This window comes from Ciconia boyciana, chromosome 3 (assembly GCF_034638445.1).
Source record: "Ciconia boyciana chromosome 3, ASM3463844v1, whole genome shotgun sequence".
NCBI classification, from domain to species: Eukaryota; Metazoa; Chordata; class Aves; order Ciconiiformes; family Ciconiidae; genus Ciconia; species Ciconia boyciana.
This window is the reverse complement of record NC_132936.1, coordinates 116,590,218-116,614,504: the sequence shown is the minus strand read 5'-3', so window position 1 is coordinate 116,614,504 and position 24,287 is coordinate 116,590,218. Positions and strand designations below refer to the sequence as shown.

The 24,287-nt window shown below is 44.3% G+C and overlaps 1 protein-coding gene across 5 annotated transcripts in view; it reads right to left on the bottom strand.

Moving 5' to 3' along the window:
* Positions 1–9,104: 9,104 nt before the first annotated feature.
* Positions 9,105–24,287, bottom strand: part of COMMD1 (copper metabolism domain containing 1) — an 80,866-nt gene continuing 65,683 nt past the window's right edge. For 2 of the 5 annotated variants that reach the window (XM_072857306.1, XM_072857313.1), the window contains exon 3: positions 9,105–9,262. In XM_072857306.1, coding sequence (XP_072713407.1) covers positions 9,155–9,262 — 108 coding nt within the window. In that variant the 3' untranslated portion in view covers positions 9,105–9,154. Of the gene's footprint in view, positions 9,263–10,767; positions 10,841–22,459; positions 22,515–24,287 lie in introns of those variants that run through there. The other 3 variants (XM_072857307.1, XM_072857311.1, XM_072857308.1) reach the window with 3 other exon arrangements.

Sequence of the window (24,287 nt, the reverse complement as noted above, 5' to 3'; positions counted from 1 at the left end):
TTTCCTCCCAGTGAGGCTCCTTTTCCTTGCAGACAGAAGGCACAGCAGCGCAGAGTGCAGGCAAGAGGATGGAGAAGAACCCATGTGAATTTCAACCTCTATACCAGCAGAAACTGGACAACAATTATTTTGCAAACTATAAAAAAGAGCCCGCTATGTACAAAACATCTTTTTTGTGTCCCAGAAATGTGATCCCCTTGCACTTCTTCTTACCTCTGTTCAGAGGCATCCCACAGTGTTTTGCAGCAAGACCTGAAGAGCTGCAAAACTGAAAACAGCCAGGCAGCAGAGGCTGCAGCTGAGTCTCTTCAAAGGTGAGAAAACTGTTTACACTTAGGAAAAAATGTACTGGACGGAGTTCAGCTGAACCGCTTCCATTTTGTTTTTATTTTTTAGCAGATGCGGTTTTAAGCACCAGCAAAACCCCAGCTGTGGGACAACCACCAGTCCTCAGGTGTAACTTAGATTTTTTAAACCATCTTGACTTCGAGCATGTCCTGGAAGAGGCTCTGCTATGTAATTTCCTTCGGACTCTTGCGGTGCCAGCTTGGGTAAGGTGACTCCTAGTCCTGTATCTGGAAGAGTGCTGATATCCAAGCTGGCTGTTTCTGGGTGGCAAAGAAAACTAAGCCAACACCATGCGCGGGAGGTTTTTCAAGGCACTCCCAACAGTTTGGCAAAGCGCTTGCAGCCGCCACCAGAGTGAAATCCCGCTCAGCCCATGCGGGTTGCAGACCAGTGGTGGGAGCACAGCAAGTGTTTTGCCACCGGGGCGTGGGACTGGCACTCCTCACTGAGGGCTCCTCCTTTGTGCGACATGTGCAGAAGGGTCTTCAAAACCAGGGTGGGGACAGTGGCCTTGTCTCAGGACGGGCAGCGGTGGCTGGCTCCTAGGGCTGCAGGGTTGGGGTGGGACCTAGCTGGGCTGTTTGAAAGCTCCCTCCGAGGCACTCGTTGGGCCGTATCCAGAGGGAGATGCAGGGCATCCTCATTTTTGTGCCAGCTCTCTGGGGACCCCAGCAGGACAGCAGTTACAAACCCTGGTTTTGGCCCTGCTGCTCCCTGCATCCTCTGTGCTGGTTCCTGGGTGGAGGCACCCATCCAGCACGTTAGGTACGCAGCTCGCAGAGCACCCAGGGGCCTCATTCCCAGCTGGAAAGCTCCTGCCCTGCACCATCCAGCTGCTGATGGCTTCTCAAAGGTGCCCAGGGCTCATCTGATTTCCCCCAGGCCGCATGGATCCTCTGCAACCTTTTTACATGTATTTATACTTGTAAAAGCCACCTCAGAGGCCACAGGCCATTTGCCATGTTGCATTGCTCAGTTACACACACCCATTACCACCCGGACCTCATTGCAATGAGCGGAGGCCAGCGGTACCACCCGGGGTGCAGGATGTGTCCCCCGGCATATCAGAATTACAATATATCAAAGAAGGAGATCAGAAATCTTTTATCTTGTTATTGTAGGATCTGCAGATAAACTTCAGAAATAAAAAACAGGGCGAAGGGAAATGAAATAATCCACATATCTAGTTTTAATATCCAGCCTCATACCTACGGCTTACTGAAAAATGACCTGGAGGGAAGATACCTCCCACATTAGGGACTGAGATCAGCAACATAATCAGAGTAAATGAAGGGTTTTCTTCATGCCACTTGATGGAGAAATCCCTCTGACATGGATGTACTCACTATAAAGAAATAAAACTTCAGAAATGAGCATGCAGCACAGATGAGATCTAGCCTCATAAATTAGTAAACCACTGCCCCATGTACAAAATCGCTGCAGGTTTTGTGCCTGATCCTGTAGATATTTAACCTCCCCCATGTAAATAGTCCTCTGAAGTTAATGCAGCTGTACTAATTTGCAATGGCTGGGGATTAAGCTGCTGGGGTTAAGCATTTCTGCCAGCTCTGATTGCAGCACGTTGTAGTTACAGGGCTGTAGGATGACTCAGAAATGTTTCTGCTCTGGAAAAGAAACATCCATGGCCATTACACAGTGTCACCAGTGGCCCCCTGGTGCAGTCCAGGTATGAGCACTCTAGCTTCGCAGGCTGTGTCCTCAGACAGAGAAATCCTACTCTCACCCTGCAGAGGAGGGTGCAGACATTTTGTCGGACACTGCAATGTAAAGCTCATTTCTCTCTTTCATTATCACTGGGGACATGCCAATGTTTTCCAGAGACCATTTCATTACTATTATGCTGCTTGCAAGCATCTTAATTTAAATCACATTATAGATGCACCAAGGCAAAATGATCTATCCACAGCCTAAATAATAAACTGGAGTGAAAACATCCTTGGGCTGCAAGAGGCTAGAACAAGCACTAATTGAAATGTATAAACTTACATAAAATTATTTATAGTAAGTAGCCCGATTGTCAAAGGCCCTGAGAGAGCTGGAACATGGGAATGTTTGTTCTCCCCGCAAAGAAAAATTAATTATGTAAGTTTATAAATTTCAGTTGCTTTGTTTGCTCATCTCCTGATGTGCCTAAGGACTGGTTGAAAGGTATTTATGGTTCCTGGCCACTGCTTCTTGATGGCATTTTTTAACCTTGTACTTCTGCATGCCATTGCCTCGCAGGATCCTGGAGCAGGGGATTAGCTTTATGCACTGTGTTCCTCAGCTGTAGAAAAATGCAGATTTATCCTGAGGTTCTGCAGTAGCAAATTTATTTTAGGGCATGCCCAGAGGAGGCCAGGGCTCACCAAGCCACCAGATATTTTGTGGAGGGTGGGGCAGCTGCCGTGTTTTGGGAGCACAGGGAGAGCCCTGAGCCACTCACAGGTGGCTGGGATCAAACGGACACCTCTCTGCTTGAGCCTGCCACCTCCTCCTGACGTGGCTTTGCTTATTTTCTTCTTTCGCTGCCAAGAACAGAGATGCCATGAAGACTCTAATGCTCTACGTGGTTTGATTTGCAAGGTGGGAAGAGTGCCACTTATTACTAAGATGCACTATATCATATAATTTCCCGGCAATGCTGTATTCGGTCAGGGCTGCCAACTGGCCAGAAAGCTCAGGAAATATGGCAGAGAAATTACATATCATCAAACCCAAATGATGAATGTTTCCTCCCAGGCTCCGCTCAGAAGCACTATGGCTTTGGGCTTTGTGCTGCAATTGCTGTTTTTCCCCCCATCCACCCCTGTAAAACGTCACTCCTCAAGGGTCTGAGACACTCGCCGGCATCCAAAAATGCCATTTATTCAATTACCTGGTTTTACATATTCTCCAATACCATCTCATTATGAAAGCTAATGGCTGAGTGCCGGAGTTTCAGCACGGCTGGCTGCTAAGTGAATTAAAATGCAAGCTCCAGGTCACCTTCACTCAGGGGAGATAAGAAACAAGAAAATGTCTTCAGAGAAATATTTCATACCTCCCTGTTGGTCGATGTCCTCTGACAGTGCTGCATTTCAAGGACCTCCCCTGGGGTCCTGCTTGCTGTGATAACGCCAAGGGCCACCTGCAAAATGCCCTGGGGCCAAACGCCCCAGGCAGGCTCTGTCTCCAGCTGCCCCAGCCGCCTCCCTCCAACATGCTTTCAAACCCATTTTCCTGCAATTTCTTGCATTTAAAGATCTGCCTTGCTACCACCAGAAGGAAGGAGGAAGGGCAAGCTATTTGGGGATTTTAGCATGGGGATGATCAACCCCATTATGTCTGGGAGGAAAGCTTCATAGCACCAGCCTCTACCACCCTTGGATTTTGTGCTTGGAAAACAAGCTCAGGTGATATCCCAAAATAATCCTAATCAAGCAGTACTGGCAGTTGAGAGGTGGATTCGCACTGGGTGAGGTTGCAGCTGCATCCCCCTTGCCACCCTTTCATGCAAGGTGGCACATGGTGTCCTCTGGGGACTCCAGTGGCCCCAGGGATCACCCACGGGAATCATGCTACTGGGAAAAGGCATTTCTGTTGGTTTACGTGCATCCCTTTTGAGGAAAGGAGGACTTATCCACAGCTTTGGCAAGGCTTGGCTAAACCAGGGGGACCTTTATGGCTAGAAACAGCTTTATTTTGCTGCACTGAGGGAAGAAAGCATCGATGGTGACGGCTGCCTGTGTCTCCCTACGCCATCACCTTTACCTCCCGACACGGCGAGGGAGGCCCAGAAGCACAGTCTGGCCTCCATGTTGGATTAAATGGCATCCCAAGTCCTGCTTCTCCGGGATTTGGGAATAATTTAAGAGGTGGATTTTAACAGTCCCGGCTCCAAGGCGAGGAGTCATTGTCTATTTTTCCAGTTGCAAGCCACGTGAAACATAATGTCATCAGTGGCTGCTGCAAAGGACCGCTGCACTCCCCTCGCCCGGCCGTCACCGTGTGGTACCACATTCTTAAAAAGGCTCCTTCTGTCCCTGGCACCAACTGAGCACCTTTTTGTAAATATTTGGAATAAATGAATAAACTGTCGAAATTCCCCAGGAGGGGAAGGAAACATTTCCGCGAGCAACGTGGGGCAAACATGAGTCATCAGGTAAAACTTCTCAGAGACTTGTGCATCTACAAATGGTCGGTAAATATCTAAATGAGGAAATCTCCTCAGAAAGGTGGTAAGCGATTTATTTTATCAATAGATATCAAAGAACTGACATACAGAAAAAATCTCTCAAAATATCAACCAGTTTATCAAAAAGTTAAAGCACAATAAAATGTGGAGGTCACGGACTCCAGCGAAAACCCTCCCATGAAACACAATAAAAGCACAAACATTAATTCTGATATTTACACTTGCAAAAAGGACCTGTAAGAAAGAAAAATAAAGAAATGTAAAATAAAATGAGACTAAGTAACCTGAACAATGGGAAAGTAAATCAACACCAATATAAAATAAGTATGCCTCATCATCTGCTGCTTTCCATGGCCCAAAGCTTTATGAAATGCAGCGCTTGCTTGGCTTGGATTTGGAAAAACATGGTGTGTCTAAACTATTATTTTTTAAAAATACAGATATGCCTAGAAAAATACACTAAAAATTCAGCAGTTCTGGGAATACGCAGACCAAGAAAAAAGAAAATTGCGCTAAGAGGAATTGTCTTGCCAAGCAGAGAGCAAGTGCAGGGCTTGCCAATTGTGTAATGTGTGATTGCAGGCGACAGCACTTGCATATATTTTAGGGAGCACCAGATCATAAATGAGTGGCAACTTGGAGGAATACTCAGAAAACAAGAAGCGATTGCATGAATAAATTGCAGGGCATTTTAGCAGTGCAAAAGGTGACATCTGAGGAAGAACCAGCTGAAGGTTGCAACAACATGTGGCTGCTGCTTGTGAGTCTTTGGTAAGAAGCAGCAGAGCTTGGGAAGGGTTGCACATCTGGAGTTGCACATCTGGAGTAATCACATACATGGTGCCAGAGCTGCAGCAGCAGCCTTCGCTCACTGTGGGGCAAATCCACCGTGGCTTCGGTGAGCCATCACTCAGGAAAGTGCCAGCAAAAGCGGGACCGGAGGAAATTGCTGGTGCTGCTGGGTGCTGTCCCCTGCCTGGGCAGCATCAACCTGGCTGCTCCCTGCCCTGCCTCCGCCAACATGATGCAGGTTAAAATAAATATCCAGGCTTTGATCGAAACCAAGCCTGCCCTAGACCGGCAGCACATGGCAGTCCCACTTACAAGTGGTTTTTAGTTGTTAGTAAACCAGGAAGGATGGAGATTGGACAGATCACAGGCAGCTGTACCTGCAGGGGGGAAGGTGTGAAGGGGAGTTTTCTGAGGTTAAGGACATTGGAGTGTCACATGAGTTGTGTCCCAGCTTCTTCCCTGGCTGCTTTTGAGGACTGGGTAGGAAAACCTCTCCTGGGTGGGACTCGGGCAGGGGCCCTCCTTCAGCCCTTCCTCCTGCTGCTTCCCTGTCTCCCTCACTTTCCTCCTCTGGCTGTGCTTGGCTGCTCCTGTCCTTGCTGTAAATATACAAACTGCCCAGCAGGCTTGACTGGTGGCTCAGGGCACACTCCCACGTGGCTGCTCCCCTGGGGAAGGAGGAAGAGGAGGAGGAGGAGGTATTGGACCTGGTGTCACACTGCTGGCATGGCTCAGCACGCAGGCACAGGAGCTGGTGCCGTGGCAGGCAGCAGTGGTCTCCAAAACAGGATGAGTCCCCTATGGCCAACAGGGCTGTGCTGGGATGTGTGCTTCGACAGACCCACGCAGGAGGCCAGCATCCATGCATGGCCCCAGCCACAGTGAGAGCTGCCTGGCCACGTGTTCAGGCCGAGTCTGGTTTACATCTGGGCTTTGGGGAAGGAATCTGAAATACCTCCTGAAGCGCATAAGCAGCAGTTTTCATTTGCCAACACCGCAGAGATATTTAGCGGGACCATTGATAGCTAGTAACACCCATGAATTCCAACAAAAAGCCATGGGTACTTGTGCCCTTCACTCAAGGAAGCAAAGCAGAGCAGCATCGGAGGCCTCTTCTCCACTAAGTTCAGCCAGAGTGGCCAATAGGTTGAAAACTCTGTAGTGAGGGACAGATGAATGGACACACACATAAACCATCCCAGTAGGAAGGCATGGTCCTGCCCAAGGGGGACAATCTGTTCTCCGTGCCTCAGTAGCAGCTGGGCATTACAGCAGTCTGGGGAAGCGCAGCATCCTCTTTGCCTGCCCATGTCAAACCTCGTGAAGCAGAAACGATGTTGCTGCCCAGTGACAATCCTGTGCCCTTACCAAGGGCCAGGCAGAGTGTGGTCCTCAAAACACTCAGCTTTATTTTTTCCAGTTTTGCATGGTAGTTTACAAACATCCACCAAGAAGAAAATCAGGATCATTAGATATTCAGGGGAGGGAGGATTAGGAAGAGCGAGAAGCAGCCACCCATTAAAACGTGCCCCTTTTTAACTTCTCGCCTCTACTAGGAAAGTATCCGATTATTTCTTAAATGACCCTGATATTTTTTGCCTCGGCCTCCTTGCCTGGTTAGCCACTTCACATATTTATTATTCTTTGCATAAAATAATACTTCCTGACATCTGTTCCAGTTTGTTTCTCTTTAATTTCCATTTATAGCACATTTTCCTATCCTCTGACCATGTTAAAATAAAACAATAAGTTTATTTGACACGGTGCAAGTTACTTGAGATCATGATCCTTCCCTGACCTTGATTTTATTTTTTTTTTAAACATGCTCTAAAACACAGAAAAACGTTCTAATGAACTTTGATGAAAAAGGAAGTGGAAAGCTCAGACAATTGGCAGCCACTCAGCATTTCACACCCACACCAGCAGCTGGTTACCCAGGGACTGGCCTGAGGATCGGTTGGTGGTTACAGTCCAGTTTCACTCTGACAAGTATCCGCTGGAGGCAGACGGGGAAAGTGAGGAGCTTTCTATGAGATGGAGGGGAGAACCAGGTGGCTGTAAGAGATGAGGTAGCAGTGGGACAGGCACGGGAAAGGAAACGTTAATTCCCAATGCAGTGATACAAATTGGCTTAGGTGATGCTTTCCCTTCTGACCAGGCAGATGCGAAAAGGTGCCCTTCCCTTGCTCTGAAGAGAGAGTTCGCTTCCAAGTACAATCTGGCAACTCCACAAGCAATAAATTCACAAGAAGAAGCAACGAGGAGTACTTTAGTTATAGCACAAGAACATTTTATGTTGTCATCTACAAGCCCTCAATATAATTTTAGCTCAGGAGGAGGTTGCTTATGAAGCTAAAATAAAATGGAAAGAATCAATGTAGCCTCCAACCAAATGTGTGTGCACACCTTCCATTAAGTAACAAGGCAGAACAGCGAGCCCGTGTCATCTCCAGCTTGTCCATCAACATTTTATGGACTATCAGGCAGTTCTCTGGTAGGGACTACCATGCTCCATACAAGTGTTAGCCTGCTCAGAACAGCCCCTCCAGGTCCTCCTGCACTGACAAGCCAGCAAGTGTGGTTATACATCCTGCTGTGACAAGGCTGAAAAGGTTGCACCCCTGAACAGAAACATCTGAAACTGAAAACATTTCTGCTCTCTTTAGCTGGAAGGATAGAGGTTGCTCTGCAGTTTGGCGTTATGGCAGAGTTGTGGGTGCCCATGACAGCCAAGAGCCACAGCAGCCTGGGCAGTTCAGATCGTGGTGCCCTGTACCTGCCTCTGGAAGCTTTCTTCACACAACTATTTTATCAATAGGGCTTAAACCTGCAAGGTTGCCAAGGACGTTTTCCTCTTACCCGAATTCCAAGCTGAACATGCACACACTAGAAACCCTGGGTTTAACCTGGGGCTTTTTGAGGTCAAGACAAACATCATGACAAACAGGACTAGGAGCAGCCAAGTTAAACTGTGCCCTTACAAAGCACCATCCTCTCAAACACATCGTGCAGCTCAGTGCCAGGGCTGCACCACTACAGCTCGAGAGCCGAAAGGCTGGTAAGAGTGGCTGGCTTTTGGTGAAGCAGGTCAGAAATGGCTTTGAAGGCTCGCCAGCAGGTCACTGGATCAGGCACTCAGCACATGCCGGAGGGCTGCTCCTTTTGGGAAACCAGCATCATCTCCCACCACCCAAGAGACGCTCCCCTGATTGTCCCCTGACTCCCCATGGCATCAGGTAGGTGTGACTGAAGGGGCCAGCAAGGTTGGCCACCTCACACCTTGGGAACCATTTAATCCTCAGCAGCATAGAGGCTCACAATTACAGAGATGTACATTTTTGTCTCTGCTCCCTGAACTCGCTGCATTTCATCTGCTGTCCCAGGCTTTAAGCTCTAAGCAGCCAGAGTTCATGCAGGTGGATTTGTCCTACATAGCTCATGGTTTGGAAGGATAAGCATGAGTCCCCCCTCGTCTGCCTGTTCCTTCTGCTCATTTCTCCCCTGTCACAACTGGCCAATTTACCTTTGCTGTTCATCCAGCACAGTATTTACAGCATCTGGAAGACTCAAAAATTGATTGAGGGAAAAAAGAGAAAAGCTACACTAAACTTGAAGGCCTGAATATGCACAGATTTATGTGAACAACGCCACCGCCGCCTTGGAGATCAGGCCTGGAGGATGGGTCACGGAAAGCTTCACAGTGCAACTTAGCCCATACTTGGTGTTGTACAGTTATAATGGGGATTTAACAATCTTTACCTGTTTTATGTGCAGAAATGGGAATTATGACAAAGTACGAGGGTCATTTGTTTTCTGAGTTGCAATCTCTTTATTTGGTTAAGTGGTCTGAGTCAACAAAGTCATACTCTCCTCTATTTCTGAGAGTTTCTTCAGCATCTGGCTCACCTTGGCCTCATCAAACTCCAAACGGAGAAACTCCGATTCCTACAAAACAAAAGTGCAAAAACAATAGTTGAGAAAGATGATGGTTTTTCAGGCATACAACGGAGGCAGGATAGCGAGTTCTGGTTTCCTGACTATTTATGTCCCGTGTCTCCTTTTTTCCTGGTACCACTTAACTTCAGTAGACCCAGAGGCTGGCTACACACCTACCAAGCAAGAGCAGTACATGCCGGAAGGCCAGCCAGCGGCTGCCAAAGAGGACATAGGAAGGCTGAGCTCTGCCCACCCTTCCTTTCAATGTAGGCATCAGTTTGGGTCTCTCCTTAGCTGCAGGATTTTGCAAAACTTGTAGTAATTTAATTATATCTGAGACTTCCATCTTTCTTTCCAATCTGGTGATCCCCAAAGCTGTCGCTGCAGACGCTGGGAACTGCAAAGCGGTTGGAGCCACCGCACAAAGCTCGTCACATATGAAAAACAGATTTTATACAGGGGAAAACAAGAAACCAAAACACAGTCTTGTACAGGACATTCCAGTCTGGAAATTCAGGAGAGTTTTATATTCTCTTACACACGGGCTCTAGTGTCAATATAAACTTAGAAGCAAGTTAAGAAACAGCACTGATTTGCTCTGAAAAGTCCTGTCACAGAACCACAGAATCACAGAATCGCATAGGTTGGAAAAGACCTTTAAGATCATCGAGTCCAACCATAAACCTAACACAACCAAGACCACCACTACACCATGTCCCTAAGCACCTCATCCCAATGTCTTTTAAATACTTCCAGGGATGGTGACTCAACCACTTCCCTGGGCAGCCTGTTCCAATGCTGGACAACCCTTTCAGTGAAGTAAAATTTCCTAATATCCAGTCTAAACCTCTCCTGGTGCAACTTAAGGACATTTCCTCTCCTCCTATCACTAGTTACCTGGGAGAAGAGACCGACCCCCACCTCTCTACAACCTCCTTTTAGGTAGTTGTAGAGAGCAATAAGGTCTCCCCTCAGCCTCCTTTTCTCCAGGCTGAACAACCCCAGTTCCCTCAGCTGCTCCTCATAGGACTTGTGCTCTAGACCCTTCACCAGCTTCGTTGCTCTTCTTTGGACAAGCTCCAGCACCTCAATGTCTGTCTTGTAGTAAGGGGCCCAAAACTGAACACAGTATTTGAGGTGCGGCCTCACCAGTGCCGAGTACAGGGGCACAATCACTTCCCTAGTCCTGCTGGCCACATTATTTTTGATACAAGCCAGGATGCCATTGGCCTTCTTGGCCACCTGGGCACACTGCTGGCTCATATTCAGGCGGCTGTCAACCAACACTCCCAGGTCCTTCTCTGCCGGGCAGCTTTCCAGCCACTCTTCCCCAAGCCTGTAGCGTTGCATGGGGTTGCTGTGACCCAAGTGCAGGACCTTGCGCTTAGCCTTGTTGAACCTCATACAATTGGCCTCAGCCCATCAATCCAGCCTGTCCAGATCCCTCTGCAGAGCCCTCCTCCCCTCAAGCAGATCAACACCCCCGCACAACTTGGTGTCATCTGCAAACTTACTGAGGGTGCACTCGATCCCTTCGTCCAGATCATTGATAAAGACATTAAACAGGACTGGCCCCAACACAGAGCCCTGGAGGACACAAAAAGTAGTTATTCTCTGACAAGATGGATATTGGGATATAGTAAAAGGATCTTGTCAAAGGCCCAGAAAATAAAGACTATATATAAAAAAATAAAGAATATATCTGTGTATATATCTCTCTATATATAAAAAGTTCAAATTATACGGAACTCATTAATAAACACCAATGTGAAAAGGCCTCCTGAGATCTCCAGTCCATTAGCCTTACCTACTGGTATGTCTATAGTTACTAAGTACTTCCTACAGTGAGTATGGCAGAAGGAACATTTGAGATTGCCGGGAGCATGACTGCGTACTAAAGGTCATTCCAGGTGAAGCACCATCAGTGATAGAGAAACAAATTGAAAATGTTTGAAGATGAAAGTGCAGCCAGTATGGAGGGAGGTTTCCTTACGAGACATTGGAATAGTTTTAGCAATCAGAATCACTGTATATCTACTGAATTTCTATCTGTAACACAGACCCTCTGGTGCTTATAAAAGCAGAAGGGCATCTCCAGGTCTCATCTGTTTTCTATCAGACTAAAATTTCTATCATTATTTCAAAATATGTTTTTTCCATACAATTAGCATCTCCCCAAAACACTGCAACTTCATCCTTTACGTTTATGGAATTAATAGTTAATATACAAGGATAAAATCACTAGACAAATTAAACCCATCAACTTCTACTAACCACATTTTAGGACTGTTACAAGCGTTTTCCCCCAGGCATCAGGAATAGTTTTACCTTTTACCCTCTCTCGTTCTCCCAAGGATTCATGGATTGTTTCATTTTTTGTAAGAACCAAACCAGCAAGAGAGATATGAACCAAAATGCTGACAGAGGCAGCAAGGGGATAATTTTGTGTGCAATTATCACAAAAGCCACTGCCAGAAGAATGCTAACGGGAAAGAAATGAGGTGCCAGAAGTCAGTGATCAGGAAGCTGAGCATGTGGAAGTGCATGAAATGTTGTGCCAGGGCTTCTGCCCGGACATCAGTCACATGGAGAACTACCACAGTTCAAGGCAGAAATCAAAATGGTGATTTAAACCTTAAAACTTGAAAACTTATTGAGGAATTTGACAGCTTAACTCCATTTGGTAGTGGGCTTTCTTGTATTTTCCTGTCTGATTAGGAGTGCGCTGAAAAAAATCTAGGTCGGACGCCTCAAAAAGATGTGTTTGCAGGAGATTGCATAAGAAAGCCTGAACGAAACCCTGAAATATCTCTCTGTACATTCCTTGAATAGGAAGCACTGGAAAGTCAAATCTCAAGCAATCCATTAGTTAAACCCTGAGGCTTTGCGAAGCATCGTGCTGAAACCAGATCACAGACCCTCGCTGAAGTAAACCATTCGCCACTGAAATGAGCAGAAACAGGCAGCGTCAGCCCAGCTGGTGCAACTGCTGCAAATTGGGACTGCAAAGCCAATGCCTCTTCAGCTCCCTCAGCTAAATACCCCCAGTTTTAGCATCCTTGTTTTCCCAGACCTGACTGGTAAAAAGTTTTGAGCTCGCTTTCACAGAAGAGCTACTGCAGAAGCAGAAACTTTTCTCACCAACCTAAAATCATCCCAATATCTGTAACACGTTACAAGTCTTGTTTCACAGACAACATCTGAAAACAGCTCTTCTCTCCATAACCTGACTTCTTTTTCTTCAACATGTGTATCATGGCCATGGGCTGATTTTTATCTTGAACTTTTTGGGAATGAGTGGCAGCGCCACACTACACTGCCTTGGGTCATAGTCCTCAACAGGATGAACTCCAAGGCCAAACTCCTGTTGACTTCTGTGGCTTTCCAGCCACAACTGTGCACCTCAAGTCATGTGAGCCCATCAACATACTTCCCCAGGCCAGGGTCTGCCCATGGAGACTTGAAGATCTGCATAAACCAATTTTATGGCTTAATCACATGGTGAGTGTGAGCAGACAGGAGAAGACCAAAGGTCTCAGCTCTGGCGGAGATGTTTTTGCATGAGCCTAAGGCATAAGGAGGCTTTTTTCTTCTTCTTCTTCAGGTTTTGTTAGTTAAAAGGAATGTAAATTGAGCAAAAGGACACTCTTGGATTACACTAAGACTCTGCATGCCACTTTATACAAGTGTAAGTGTACTCATAAAGCATACTTTTATCTATAAAGCAGCTAAAACTTTCCTATGTGGATTGGATAGTATTTATATAGTTATCACACTCTCACATGGACCAACCTAAAACCTGACCGAGAGGGCTGTAAATCAGGCTGCTCAGTATCGGGCTTTAGTTTTATTTAATGCTTCGTTAGTTTATATCCTCCACAAAGTTCCAAAGAAGGAGAAAAAAGGAAGAAAAAAGAAGATGGAGCTGTGAAATTAAAACTTCCCATTGCTCCCCTAAGATGTCCTCCAGGAGCAGGACAAATTTGGTGTCTCTGCTCCTTCTCAGCAAGAAACAAGGCATCACTTTTGATACTTCCTATTGTTATAGAAATTTTCAGCCCACTTGGATCTCTTGTAGTTAAGCAAACCCAAAATGGAATGAGTCGTTCATTAAAAATAAACCCAAAAGCTAACAAAGAAGAACATCAACAGGCTACCAAACACTCACTTATACGAAGCCACCAAACACGCAATGACAGCACCATGAGCCCCTTCACTGGATGGGGACCTCTGTGGTGAATGTTTCATACCCAAAGCATGAGTTGCGGTGCCTCGAAGCCCTGAAGCATGGCACACTTGCCTACCAGACCAAAATCTGGACTTAGCTGAGCTCTTCATGGAGATGGATGTAGTCTTTGGAAAAAGATGCGTGTATGCACAACGCATGCGGCCATTAGAGCAATGGAAACAGCACATGCATCCCCACCTTCAGGTTGGAAAGTGAAGCTCGATGCTCTCAGAAAGGTGTGGGAATGGACGTCCATGTCCTGTGACCATCTTGGTTTTCTCCCCACATGCTTTCCCACCCCTCCTCCCATTTCCCTCCTGAGCCTGGGCTATATAAAGGAGGTGCAAAACAAACATGCAAGAAACACAAACTCCCCCCAGCCATGCATTAAGTCTTCTAGGTTTTTTTTCTTTTTCAGGAACAAGAGAACGCTGCAAACATATTTATATGAGAGACTGAGAGAAGCACAACTTTCTGTATCTCAGTATCTACACTTAAAAAAAAATGTGTTTTTAGAAAACCAATCCTCACACATGCAAAACAAAAAAATACAATTGTTCTCTATTGCATCAGTTTGACCAGCTACTTAAAATGGTTCCGAGCAACTTTGATACATCTAGTATTTTTAAGTTTTAGCCATTATATTGGAAAAACAAAATAAACCCCTCTGAATTCATGTATCATTTTATTCATATTCATTTCCACTTGATTCAGAGACCTCCTCCAACACTCAGCATTCAGGGAACTTGGTCACTGGCAGGACTGCAACATAAGTTGGTGGTAAATTTGCTTTGGATCACGAAGTGTCTTGACTAAGGCTCGTTCCACGGGCCGGGGTGGTGGCTTGGGGCATCTCCTAACGCAGAAGTGAGGAATTCAGCTTTGTTAGCAAATGGTGGTTGCGAGAGAGCACTGGTACGCGTACAGTCAGTGAGGTACCATGCCTCACGCTCGCTGGCCCAAGGACAGTGAAGGTTCCTACATGCAAATATTTGCCTACCCAGGTGCAAACACCTCAGACAAAGCTTTGAGAGAGGGAAGGAGAACCCCCTGCCAAGGGGTAGGAAATAAAAATTGCTCAGCAACTGAACAAAGACACCAAGGTGTTGATGACAGCCTTAACAACTCACAACCCAGATGAGTTCAGAGGACCAGGGGCTTTCTTACATTAAATCAGAGAAGTGCTGCCAAGCAGAGAGCTGGCTGGCTACCAGGATTGCAGGTCTCCACAGTTCACCGGAGGTGTGATGTGCAAGCGGAGAGAAAGCCAACTCCACCTTCACACAAGGAATGCTCTATGGCGTTCAAGGAACTGAGACAGATAGAAATGCAGGGTTTGTCCAGTTAGATACTACATCATATAAAAAGCAGTTGCATTTTAAAACCCTACGCAAAGAGAATACAGGCAATGCTGTGTGCCCAACCTCATGTCCGTGGATTTCAGACATGCCCGGAGCAAGCGCAGGGTCTACATCCCATGGGAACAAGGTCACTCACAACTCCTTGATTTGGGGTCCCAGAGGCCACCGGGCTATGCATGCCACTACCAAGAGGGACCCGCAGGAGGAGAACTGCTTCAGATCATGTGGAAGTAGAAGAGCAGAGACACCATGAACTGGGACTCATGGACCTTGTCCTGAGTGACCTGGAGGGAAGAAGAAACCTCAAAAACACCCCATGATGGCAGCCACCAGCCAACATGCCAGGCCCATGCATAAAAGCCTTCTCAATTTGATGTGGTTCTTGTAAGATCATTAACAGCTCTTTGTAAAGGAATTATCCAATTTTGAATTACCAGGAAAGCAAACTCTTTAGACAGTGAAAACGCATCAGCTTCTGATGCCTGTGTGGAAACGCAGCCAGCCAGCCAGCCAGGTACAGACATGGACTCCTGTACCCACACAGCTGCTTCCTAGAGCAATGGAAGTATTGTGGGTTTTTAGGTCTTATCCTTTTGGTACAGGCAACGCAGTCATTTGCTCCACAGAGGCTGGGATTCAATGTAATTTCATTGCTCTGGAAGATATTTTATTCTCCTGGCTTAGGTTTTGCATTAGATTAGGATGATCTAAAGATTTAGCTGCCCCTTGCATAAGCAAAAACCAAATCTGTAATGTCACCAGAAACCCAACTTCCCTTCAAACATCCTGGTACCTTTCATTGTGATTAAGATCCACATTAATTTTCGGCATTCCCAATTTTTTTGGTCAACAAAGACATTAAGTGGTTTTGGAAAGGACTAGCTGATAAAGCAGTTTTACATCCACAGTTTGCATTTGCTTGCTAGCAAGGAAACCTTGTCATCCTTATTAACGGGTTTTGATACTGCGGTAAGCAAAGTGCTTTGCTTAGGGAGGGTTTTTTCTTAATTAAAAGAATTGTGGAAGCCAGAATTTCAATAACAGTTATTAACAAAAGTAGTGGAGTTCGGAAGTGTTGCCTTTTCTTTGGGCCAAAGCCCAACCATTCAGTGATATGTGATTAAAATAAAAAGTAACTTGTTTCTCCACTTCTCAATGGGACGTGTGAAAGGGTGAATCAAAGAAATTTCTAGCATAACATTTCCTATAGAAACGAATTTTGCTGCTTTTTAACAACTTCTGAGTTCCTCATGGCAAAGCAATAAATAACAATTCTTCACTACTCCATGTCACTTTCCCTTCCAGATCACTGAATATTCTGCAGCCAAGCAAATCTCCTACCTCCTCCCCTTTCCTACCAGGAAAAATACCATGTATATTTTACGTAAGTAATTAAGTGCATCACTAGTAAATAAAGACTCAAGAGTCATGACTGTCAAACCTCTCAGCATTTCATGTTAGCCTGGGTAGTAAAAACAGTGGGGAATACCTCCAAAATGATATAGTATTCTACCGTAATATGCCAGGAGACAAGCACGTATAGTTTTCCACCTGAACAGCTGTCCTGGTCTCCTCTGCAGAAGAGGTGGTGGGCCAGCCATCTGCAGATTGCATCTGGCTCACGTGCTGCAAGGCAACCCACACTGCTCTGCGGTAGGATGCGTGCAGCAGCTTGGCAGGAGCCTGGGAAGTGCACCCAGCTGCAGGTACCCTCCTGCTGCAAAATTAGGTGCCAGGCATCTTGCTCAGACAGGGTTATTCTTTGTAGCAGGAAAAAGTACTGAAATATATAGAAGGACAAGCTGCCTTTGGAGGATTTCAGGCATACTTTTATGTCTGAATAATATATGTCTTATATTCAGAAGAAACACAAGGATATATAAAGCCACATACATTACAAGCCCACCAGACATCTTCTTTCAAACAGAATTATCTCTGTGAACGCGTATCTAAAAAACACCTTTGACTTTTATTCTAAGTGCACTACAGAAATTGCAGGCTTTGCTTACATCAAAGCAGCAGGGCTAGGGTTAAATCAGTGATGTATTAACACCAGATGAATATCTTACAATTCACAATACAAGCAAATTAGGTTGCAAACAGAAAAGCTAGTGGGGCGTAAATAAAACAATCCCGGAGAAAGCTGCTCGGTGCAGTGCGGTACAGGACAAGGAGCCTGTCACTAAGACGTCATGCAAGCTTGAACTTGCGGTCAGCTTGCATCACATGGGAGCGAGCACGATAGCAAACATGCATGGGAATTCAAAGCACACTCATCTACTACAGCAACACCCACAAGCAGAAACAAACATCATTTTGTTTCCAAGGCATTAATTAAACAGAAAAAATACTGATTTCAGAGTAAATCTATAGCCTACCATTTATTTTTTTTTAAATTTTTGCGAACAAGTATTAAGACATTGCTTATCTGGAGTAAAAGAAAACATATGCATGGGCTTCAATGTAGCCCACTTCAGCAGCATGAGTTAGGATAGCCAAAGAATCTTCTGGTTTATCTGAAAATGTCAACTCTCCCACTTCCTCCAAATTTGCTAATTCTATTTAAATACTATTTTAGTAAAACACCTGCAGGGACTACCCTGTAAGTAATATCCCAAGTCACAAGTATAATAGTACTTCAATAGGAAAATCAATAATCGCCAACTACCTTATCAGCTCCCATTTTATACCTTACTACCCTTACAGAGAGGTACCGATGCTCCCTCCGGGTGTGCTTTCCTCCTTGCTGGCTCAGCACCAGAGCAGATTTTGCCTGTGCCAGTATGGTCCAGATTCCCATTCTCAAAACCAAGAATTGCACATTCTCAGTTACCCCTTTTTTTATTTCTTAATCACTAAAAGATTGTAATTGTAGTTGAAAAGAAAGCATCTGGAAATGGCCAGTGAGGAATCCTAGAGAACTGGCAAAGGGATAGTGCAGACCTGACAGTAATAACTGCACCTTAACTTTACAAATAAAAAAATACACAAACCAGTGAAAGTCCTTTAGACCTTTTTTAAGCAGTGCTCCATCAGGGTCACTTGACTAGTTTTTAAGTTGATAGATTTAAAGTACAAGGTGGCTTCGGTCATTCCTTGACAAGCCAGCGCTGCTGGGAGCAGGGGGAGCGGAGGTGGCTCTAAAGCAGTGACAGCGAGCTGTCTGCGGAGGCCACTGGCCCCAGTGTTAAAAGGAAGCTGGCAAATAGCCCCAGTCATGCCAGTGCCCCCACCACTGTCGGAAGGTATTAATAGCATGCTCCACGTTAGAGTTATTTCTCTAACAAGGAGAGAAACAATAAGATACTACCTTCAGTAGTTAGCTGGACCTGCTTAGAGGCTTGCATGATAAAGAAATGCAAATCTTAATTTAAAAAAAAGAAAAAAAAAAGAAAAAAAGGAGGAAAAAAAGAAAAAAAAAAGGAAAAAAATTCCAAACACCCTCCCTCATCCCTAAAAAGACAAGAGAAAAGAAATTAAAAATCCCAACATAACCTGACATTCAAACTGGAAATTAGACACATTTTAAAACAGTGCAAGGATGTATTTTGCTTGGAAAAGGCACATCTAAAAGTCATTTTTGCAATGATGCTGTCAAGCTCTATCGCAGAAGCCTCCCTTCATCGTAGACTGCTCTTACTTACTCATTACAGTACAATTTGCTATTGTACTGTCCGATGGCAGAAAAGAAATAAACCCTGATAAAATAACCCTGACAAACTCACCTCAGCATTATTATTATTACTCGCTTCCAAACCTTTCTTTGGAGGGCCTCTCCTTGGCACCTGGTGCACACAACTCAAACGTGACTCACCCCGGTGTTGCTGGCAGGCCCTGAAGGGCTGCCTGGTTAAGAGGTATTGGGTTTTGTTCTGCTACATGTCAAAATACACAACAAGCTACACTTGATCTTCTTGCAGACCATCAGGGTGGAAGATCCTCCCAGCACAGAGCACTTCCCTGGTGCTCCAGCTTTGCTTCTCCAAGGAATAGTTGCTCATGCCATTCCCAGCAGGACTGGGGGGAGAGGGAGACAGTAATTACCTGTGTAATTCATGCTTTAAAAAAAAAAAAAAGGATCATGCATAAGTTACCATGTCAATGTTCTTGAAAGTGGGAAAAGAAGACCCAAAAAGAAGAAAAATATTAGATTTGAGCTTATTTTTACTTCTTCCAGAATCAGGGCAATACCACACTGAACTGGGTTATTCACACTAAGTGGAAATACTTTGTGTCAGATGTTTATGAGAGCGATTTATTTTTGCTGCTTAGACTCTCAGATTAGGAACACCTGATAAGTGGTAAAAAGTAAAAAAAACCTGGGCTGCCACAAACCAATGCTGGGCAATAAAAAGTACGAGATGCTGCATCAAATCTCCTATCACACTGCATCAATCGTGATCCCACTGCGAACTTCAGAAGTTATTTTTAGATTCATTAATATTCTGCAAGATACACTGGGGCATAAGATAATGACAGCAAAGTCTAGATAATTCCAGGAAAATTGGAATGGATGGCAATCCATTGACTTCATATGACCACATTTCTGACAATACTAAATTCATTATTTTTAATTCAATTCAGTTATTTTTGCAACAAACCTATAATCATTGCCTTCAAAAACTCTAAGGTAAAGTGCAATTCATTTCCATAATACTGTATAAAATAAAGCACAAATATTTGTAACGGAAAGTGCCTTCTAATTCTTCTACATTATTTTGGTCTTACATGAGCCAAGAATCTCTTAAGCGAATGATTATTACATCCACATAGGAAAAAAAAAAGTTAACCCGCTTGCAGATTTTTTAATACTTTTAATGTAACATCAAGCCTGTAATATCACAGATTAAATAGATAAAGGGTTGTAGAAATTGGAATAATTCCAGAAGCGTAAGACTAGGTCTCTGATACCGCACAGCAAATGTAATGTCATTGCTTTTATGATATCAGCCTACTGAAAATATTCCATCTAATATTTTATACCTTATGTGAAAGATGAGTATTTGTGGCTGTAGAGATGCACATGCTTTAACCTGCTAGTCTTTGTGTCTTTTGGAAGCACAGGTTTCTTTTCAGAAAGTGTTACAAGCAAAAAAACCCCAAACTGTATTTTAATCAGTATAACTAATTAGAAGGAAGTATACACTGAAGTTCTTATACATTTCACATCATAAAGAATTAATAAGAAAAAAGACAACTTAATACTTTTATGCAAGCTTTATATACTTTCTATATGGTTATGCTGTTTTCAAACTGGTGATATTAACCTGCATTGGTTTCTGTAAGCCTTCCAACTTCCTCTCTTTTTGATTTCTTAAAAAACGCCACTTTGATTTTTATGCGTTTCCTTTTTTGAGCTGTTGTAACCTTATGTATTCCCCATATCCCGCCCAGAGAGCAGCATCCTGTCCTGTGTGCTCCCCCCGCACAAACTGTGTATTACAGGGGTTACTTATCCACACTTCCACTTAGAAAGATTATACCACAATGCGTAAATACAGAGGTTGACAATGAACAAAGGGTGGACGTCTAACACGGGTAATTACCCTGTGTTTGTGATTAGTGATCTCCTATTTCTTTTCATTATTGAAAGAGTGCTCAGTCATAACCACTGTGTTCCAGATGCCTCTAGGACACTGCTCGTTCATTATTGATGTCGATTACCCCAAACCCTCAGTTGTTTTGGAGAAAACACCACGAACGTCTTTCCCACGAGGGCAAGACACATTCAAATACCCCAAATGCTGAGCCACTTCATATTAGAACTTGCTGTGTCCAGAAAGGAAATCTTATAAAAGCCACAGTTCTTCTGGTACCAACACAATTCAGAAAAAAAGACCTGATTATGTTGACAAAGCAAATTTCACTCTCATTTACCAATGACTCTTTGCAAAATTACACCTGTAACTTCTTATGTGGGCTTATCTGATCGATTGCCACTTGCTAAGCTTGCTTACCTGGTTCCTCCAGCACGCTTTTACAATGTCTTCAAGTAGTTGAGACTCAAGTTACCCCATAAAATGCCTTTCCAAATCTGCTGCGGTCATTGGCCATCACGAGAGGTTAACAGAATGGAAAACCCTCTATGGCTCTCCCTCGCTGAAGAGCAACATATGTTTAAATATATATAATGTACATAGTATTTTGGCCTCCTGTCTGTTCGTAGTTGAAGTCGCTAATTATAAGACTGTGAATCCAATAGGGAATTCCCAGTGATTTCTCCAACCCTGTAGTCAAGCAGCTTCATAAATGTGGAGTGATTGAAATGCGTTAATAATAATTGTTTAAAAATAGCCTGGTTTGTCCTCCCGAGTCCCGCATGCCAACACTGAGCACCAATTCTAAGCTTGCAAAGTCAGTCATCCCCATGAAGCTGCATCGGCTTCATTTCAGCACTTGGTAAACAGGCAAAGAGATGCAGAAACTAAAATCCCTCTGGTGTAGCCACAGTTTGATATATATACCCCATTTTTCAGAAACCTGCAGTGTTTTTCATAGTGCTCCATACCTTTTCAGCACAGCTCTGACCACCTGTCGTTGTAAGCGTTTGGCTCTTTGCAGATTTACCTGCATCTGCCTTGGCACCCAGAAAATGGGGAACATCTCATTGGGAAATGACCCTGAAGTGCTCAGCTGTGGCCAGCTTCACCAAGTCTCACACCAGGGCTCTGTGGACTGAAATAAACTGGGAGGTCGCGTTTCACTGTCTTACACATGAGGTTGTCTCTTACCTTCTGGCAATGCCCTGTGTCCTACCCTTGGGTAGCCTGTTCGTCGGCCTGCACCCAGAGCCAGGTACCTACAGCAGCGCCCAGAGAATCCAGAGGCTGCACTTCCACTCTGGAATGTGCTCGATTCAGGCAAAATCCTCCAGGAATTGAGCTGCTGGACAAAATCTCTATCAAGGATGCACAAATAAGATTTTCAGAGCCTCCTAACTTAAGGCAATTTTTTTTTTTCATAAGGGCACCAAGAGGCACACCAAGGCTTACAGACCTTGCTGTAAGCCTTGAGCTTACTATTTCCATGCTTTTTTTCCCAAAAAAACATTATGGCATTTCCTATATGAAAAAATATTTAAGGAGAAACCCCCAGAACATTTTTCCCTCCTAGTCTTGATCTTGGAGATGGACAAACCAGTTTGGGGAAGGATTCAGCCTGGCAAAGGAAATACTGACCATGTACGTTGGTCAAAGCTGAAGGCCACCAAATATAGGGTTGGGTAATCCTAATTAAAGGCACTGCCATCACTGTTGCCTTCTTTAGATGGGAATGGAGTTGTGGCAAGAGAACAAAAAGTGCTATGATCTAAATCCTGGTGCAGAAATAAAAAGTGAGACATCTCTGTATCTAAACTGATTTTAAAAAAGTAATGCAAAAATAACCTCCCCCAACTCCTCTCTGCCCCTATGGTCACTATTTTGACAAAGAAAGCACATCAAGACTGTTTTCAGTTGAAACCCAGCATCTTTGAAAGCACAGCTGAGCTCAAGAGTTCTTTCAAACCCTAAAACAACAAGTGTGGGATGTTTAATCTTTAACAGGGGCATTTTTCTCCTGCTAATTGACCAGCTTGAAGTAAATAGGTGTAACAGCATGCAAAATAAATCACTTTACCTGCTTAGTCCGCTGACACTTTCTTGGTGACGCTGGTATGCAACTCTGGTTGGGTCTCGAGCCCAGTTGTTATGTAGAAGAAGGTGTAAACAAGCAGAGAGTTAAAATCACCAACAAAGAAATGCATTTGCATTTCTTCTACTATTCTTTGCACAAACTTTGTTTCCATTAGGCAAGCTTAAAAGACCTCTGCTCCTTAAAAGTGCAGAAGGGTTGCAGAGATTTATATTATTTCGTGTGCATATTAGGGAGAAAGCCCTGCTCTTCCCCTGTCCTACGGGCATGGCCGTTTCCTCCTTACAACATGAAGACAGAGGCAATAGAAGTCTAGAGAGCCAGGACTCTTCAAGGTTGAGGCTTTTTAAGGGAGAATTTAGGAAGAATTTATTTAGGGGCTTGTTGTCAACTTTTGGAAATCACAGAATCTTAGAATAGTTGGGGTTGGAAGGGACCTTTAGAGGTCATCTAGTCCAACCCCCCTGCAATGAGCAGGGACATCTTTGACTAGATGAGGTTGCTCAGAGCCCTGTTCAACATCACCTTGAATGTTTCCAGGGATGGGGCATCTACCACCTCCCTGGGCAACCTGCTCCAGTGTTTCGCCACCCTCATTGTAAAAAATTTCTTCCTTACATCTAGTCTGAATCTACCCTCATAGACCAGTCATCACTGGTCTAACCCCCATTTGGAAGATGGTACATAAAACCTTGATGTGGAATCATGTTAATTCTGTAACAAACGCAGTTGCCAGTCCCCAGTCACCCTAAAAGTGTAAATTAGACTGGAAGTTTCACATTATTTTTCCTCCTTTAGAAGAAAGCTTTTGGGGATCCTATGCAATTCCAGTGTCTGTCATAGGATGCAATCTTAGGGAAATAGAGGCTGAAATATTATGTTTAACATTTGTTTGTACCTTGCTCCATGTGAACGCCCTAGTGCATGCCTATGGATATCTGGCAGGGCTTAAGAGGTTTTAAAAGAAAAAAAAAATACAGTGATACCTGCAAGTTTCACCAAACTGTACAGAGAAGCATATAAAGACAGCATTAAAATAAAGAATTAAATTACCTTTGTATCACTGTGAGATTTGAATCAACAGGTGTATTTAAAAACTAAAGGAAATACACTCTATTTCTGGCAGGGTATCAGGTTCTCATCTTACTTCTTAATCACATTTTTCTCCAGCTCATCTCAGCTCCCCCACTACTGGTAGTCCTTCTACTGCCGGTGCTCACAAGGGTACCAGAGACTAGAAAGCTCCATCATCATTTATTCGAGCTCTGCCATATCAGCAATAAACTAACGAAGAGTCTCTCAGTGGAACCGCTGCAAGATGATGTACTTTCCTCTCAAAGTCCCCTGCAGGGGACCTTAAAGGGTAAATGTCCTTCCTCAATTATGATCGCTGCCTTCCTGTGCTGATCTGCATTTTTCTATTCCTATCTTGTTTGACAGCTGTACTTGTTTTCTTGCGCCACATTTTGTTTGGTTGGGTTTTTTAAAGCCTGCTCACAGAGCTGAAATATCAGTCTACAGCTTTCTCTATACATGTTTAATCTCCAAAGACCTAGGCTAGTCTCTGTTTTTCAGTCTTGTAGCACTTAATTGCGGTATGAAATTAGCCTAAGAAAAAGAGAGCCCTTACTGGAAGGATCTTCTGTTTTACCCTAAATTCAGCTTCTCTAGTGAGAACAATAATCAGACCTGGAATTCATATTTATTACATTTTAACCTCCCTATTATCTAACATGGGAGTCATTCAGCATCGCAAAAAATTTAAAATCAAGCATCATTCAGCATCATTAAAAAAACCCTTTTCAGAATCCAG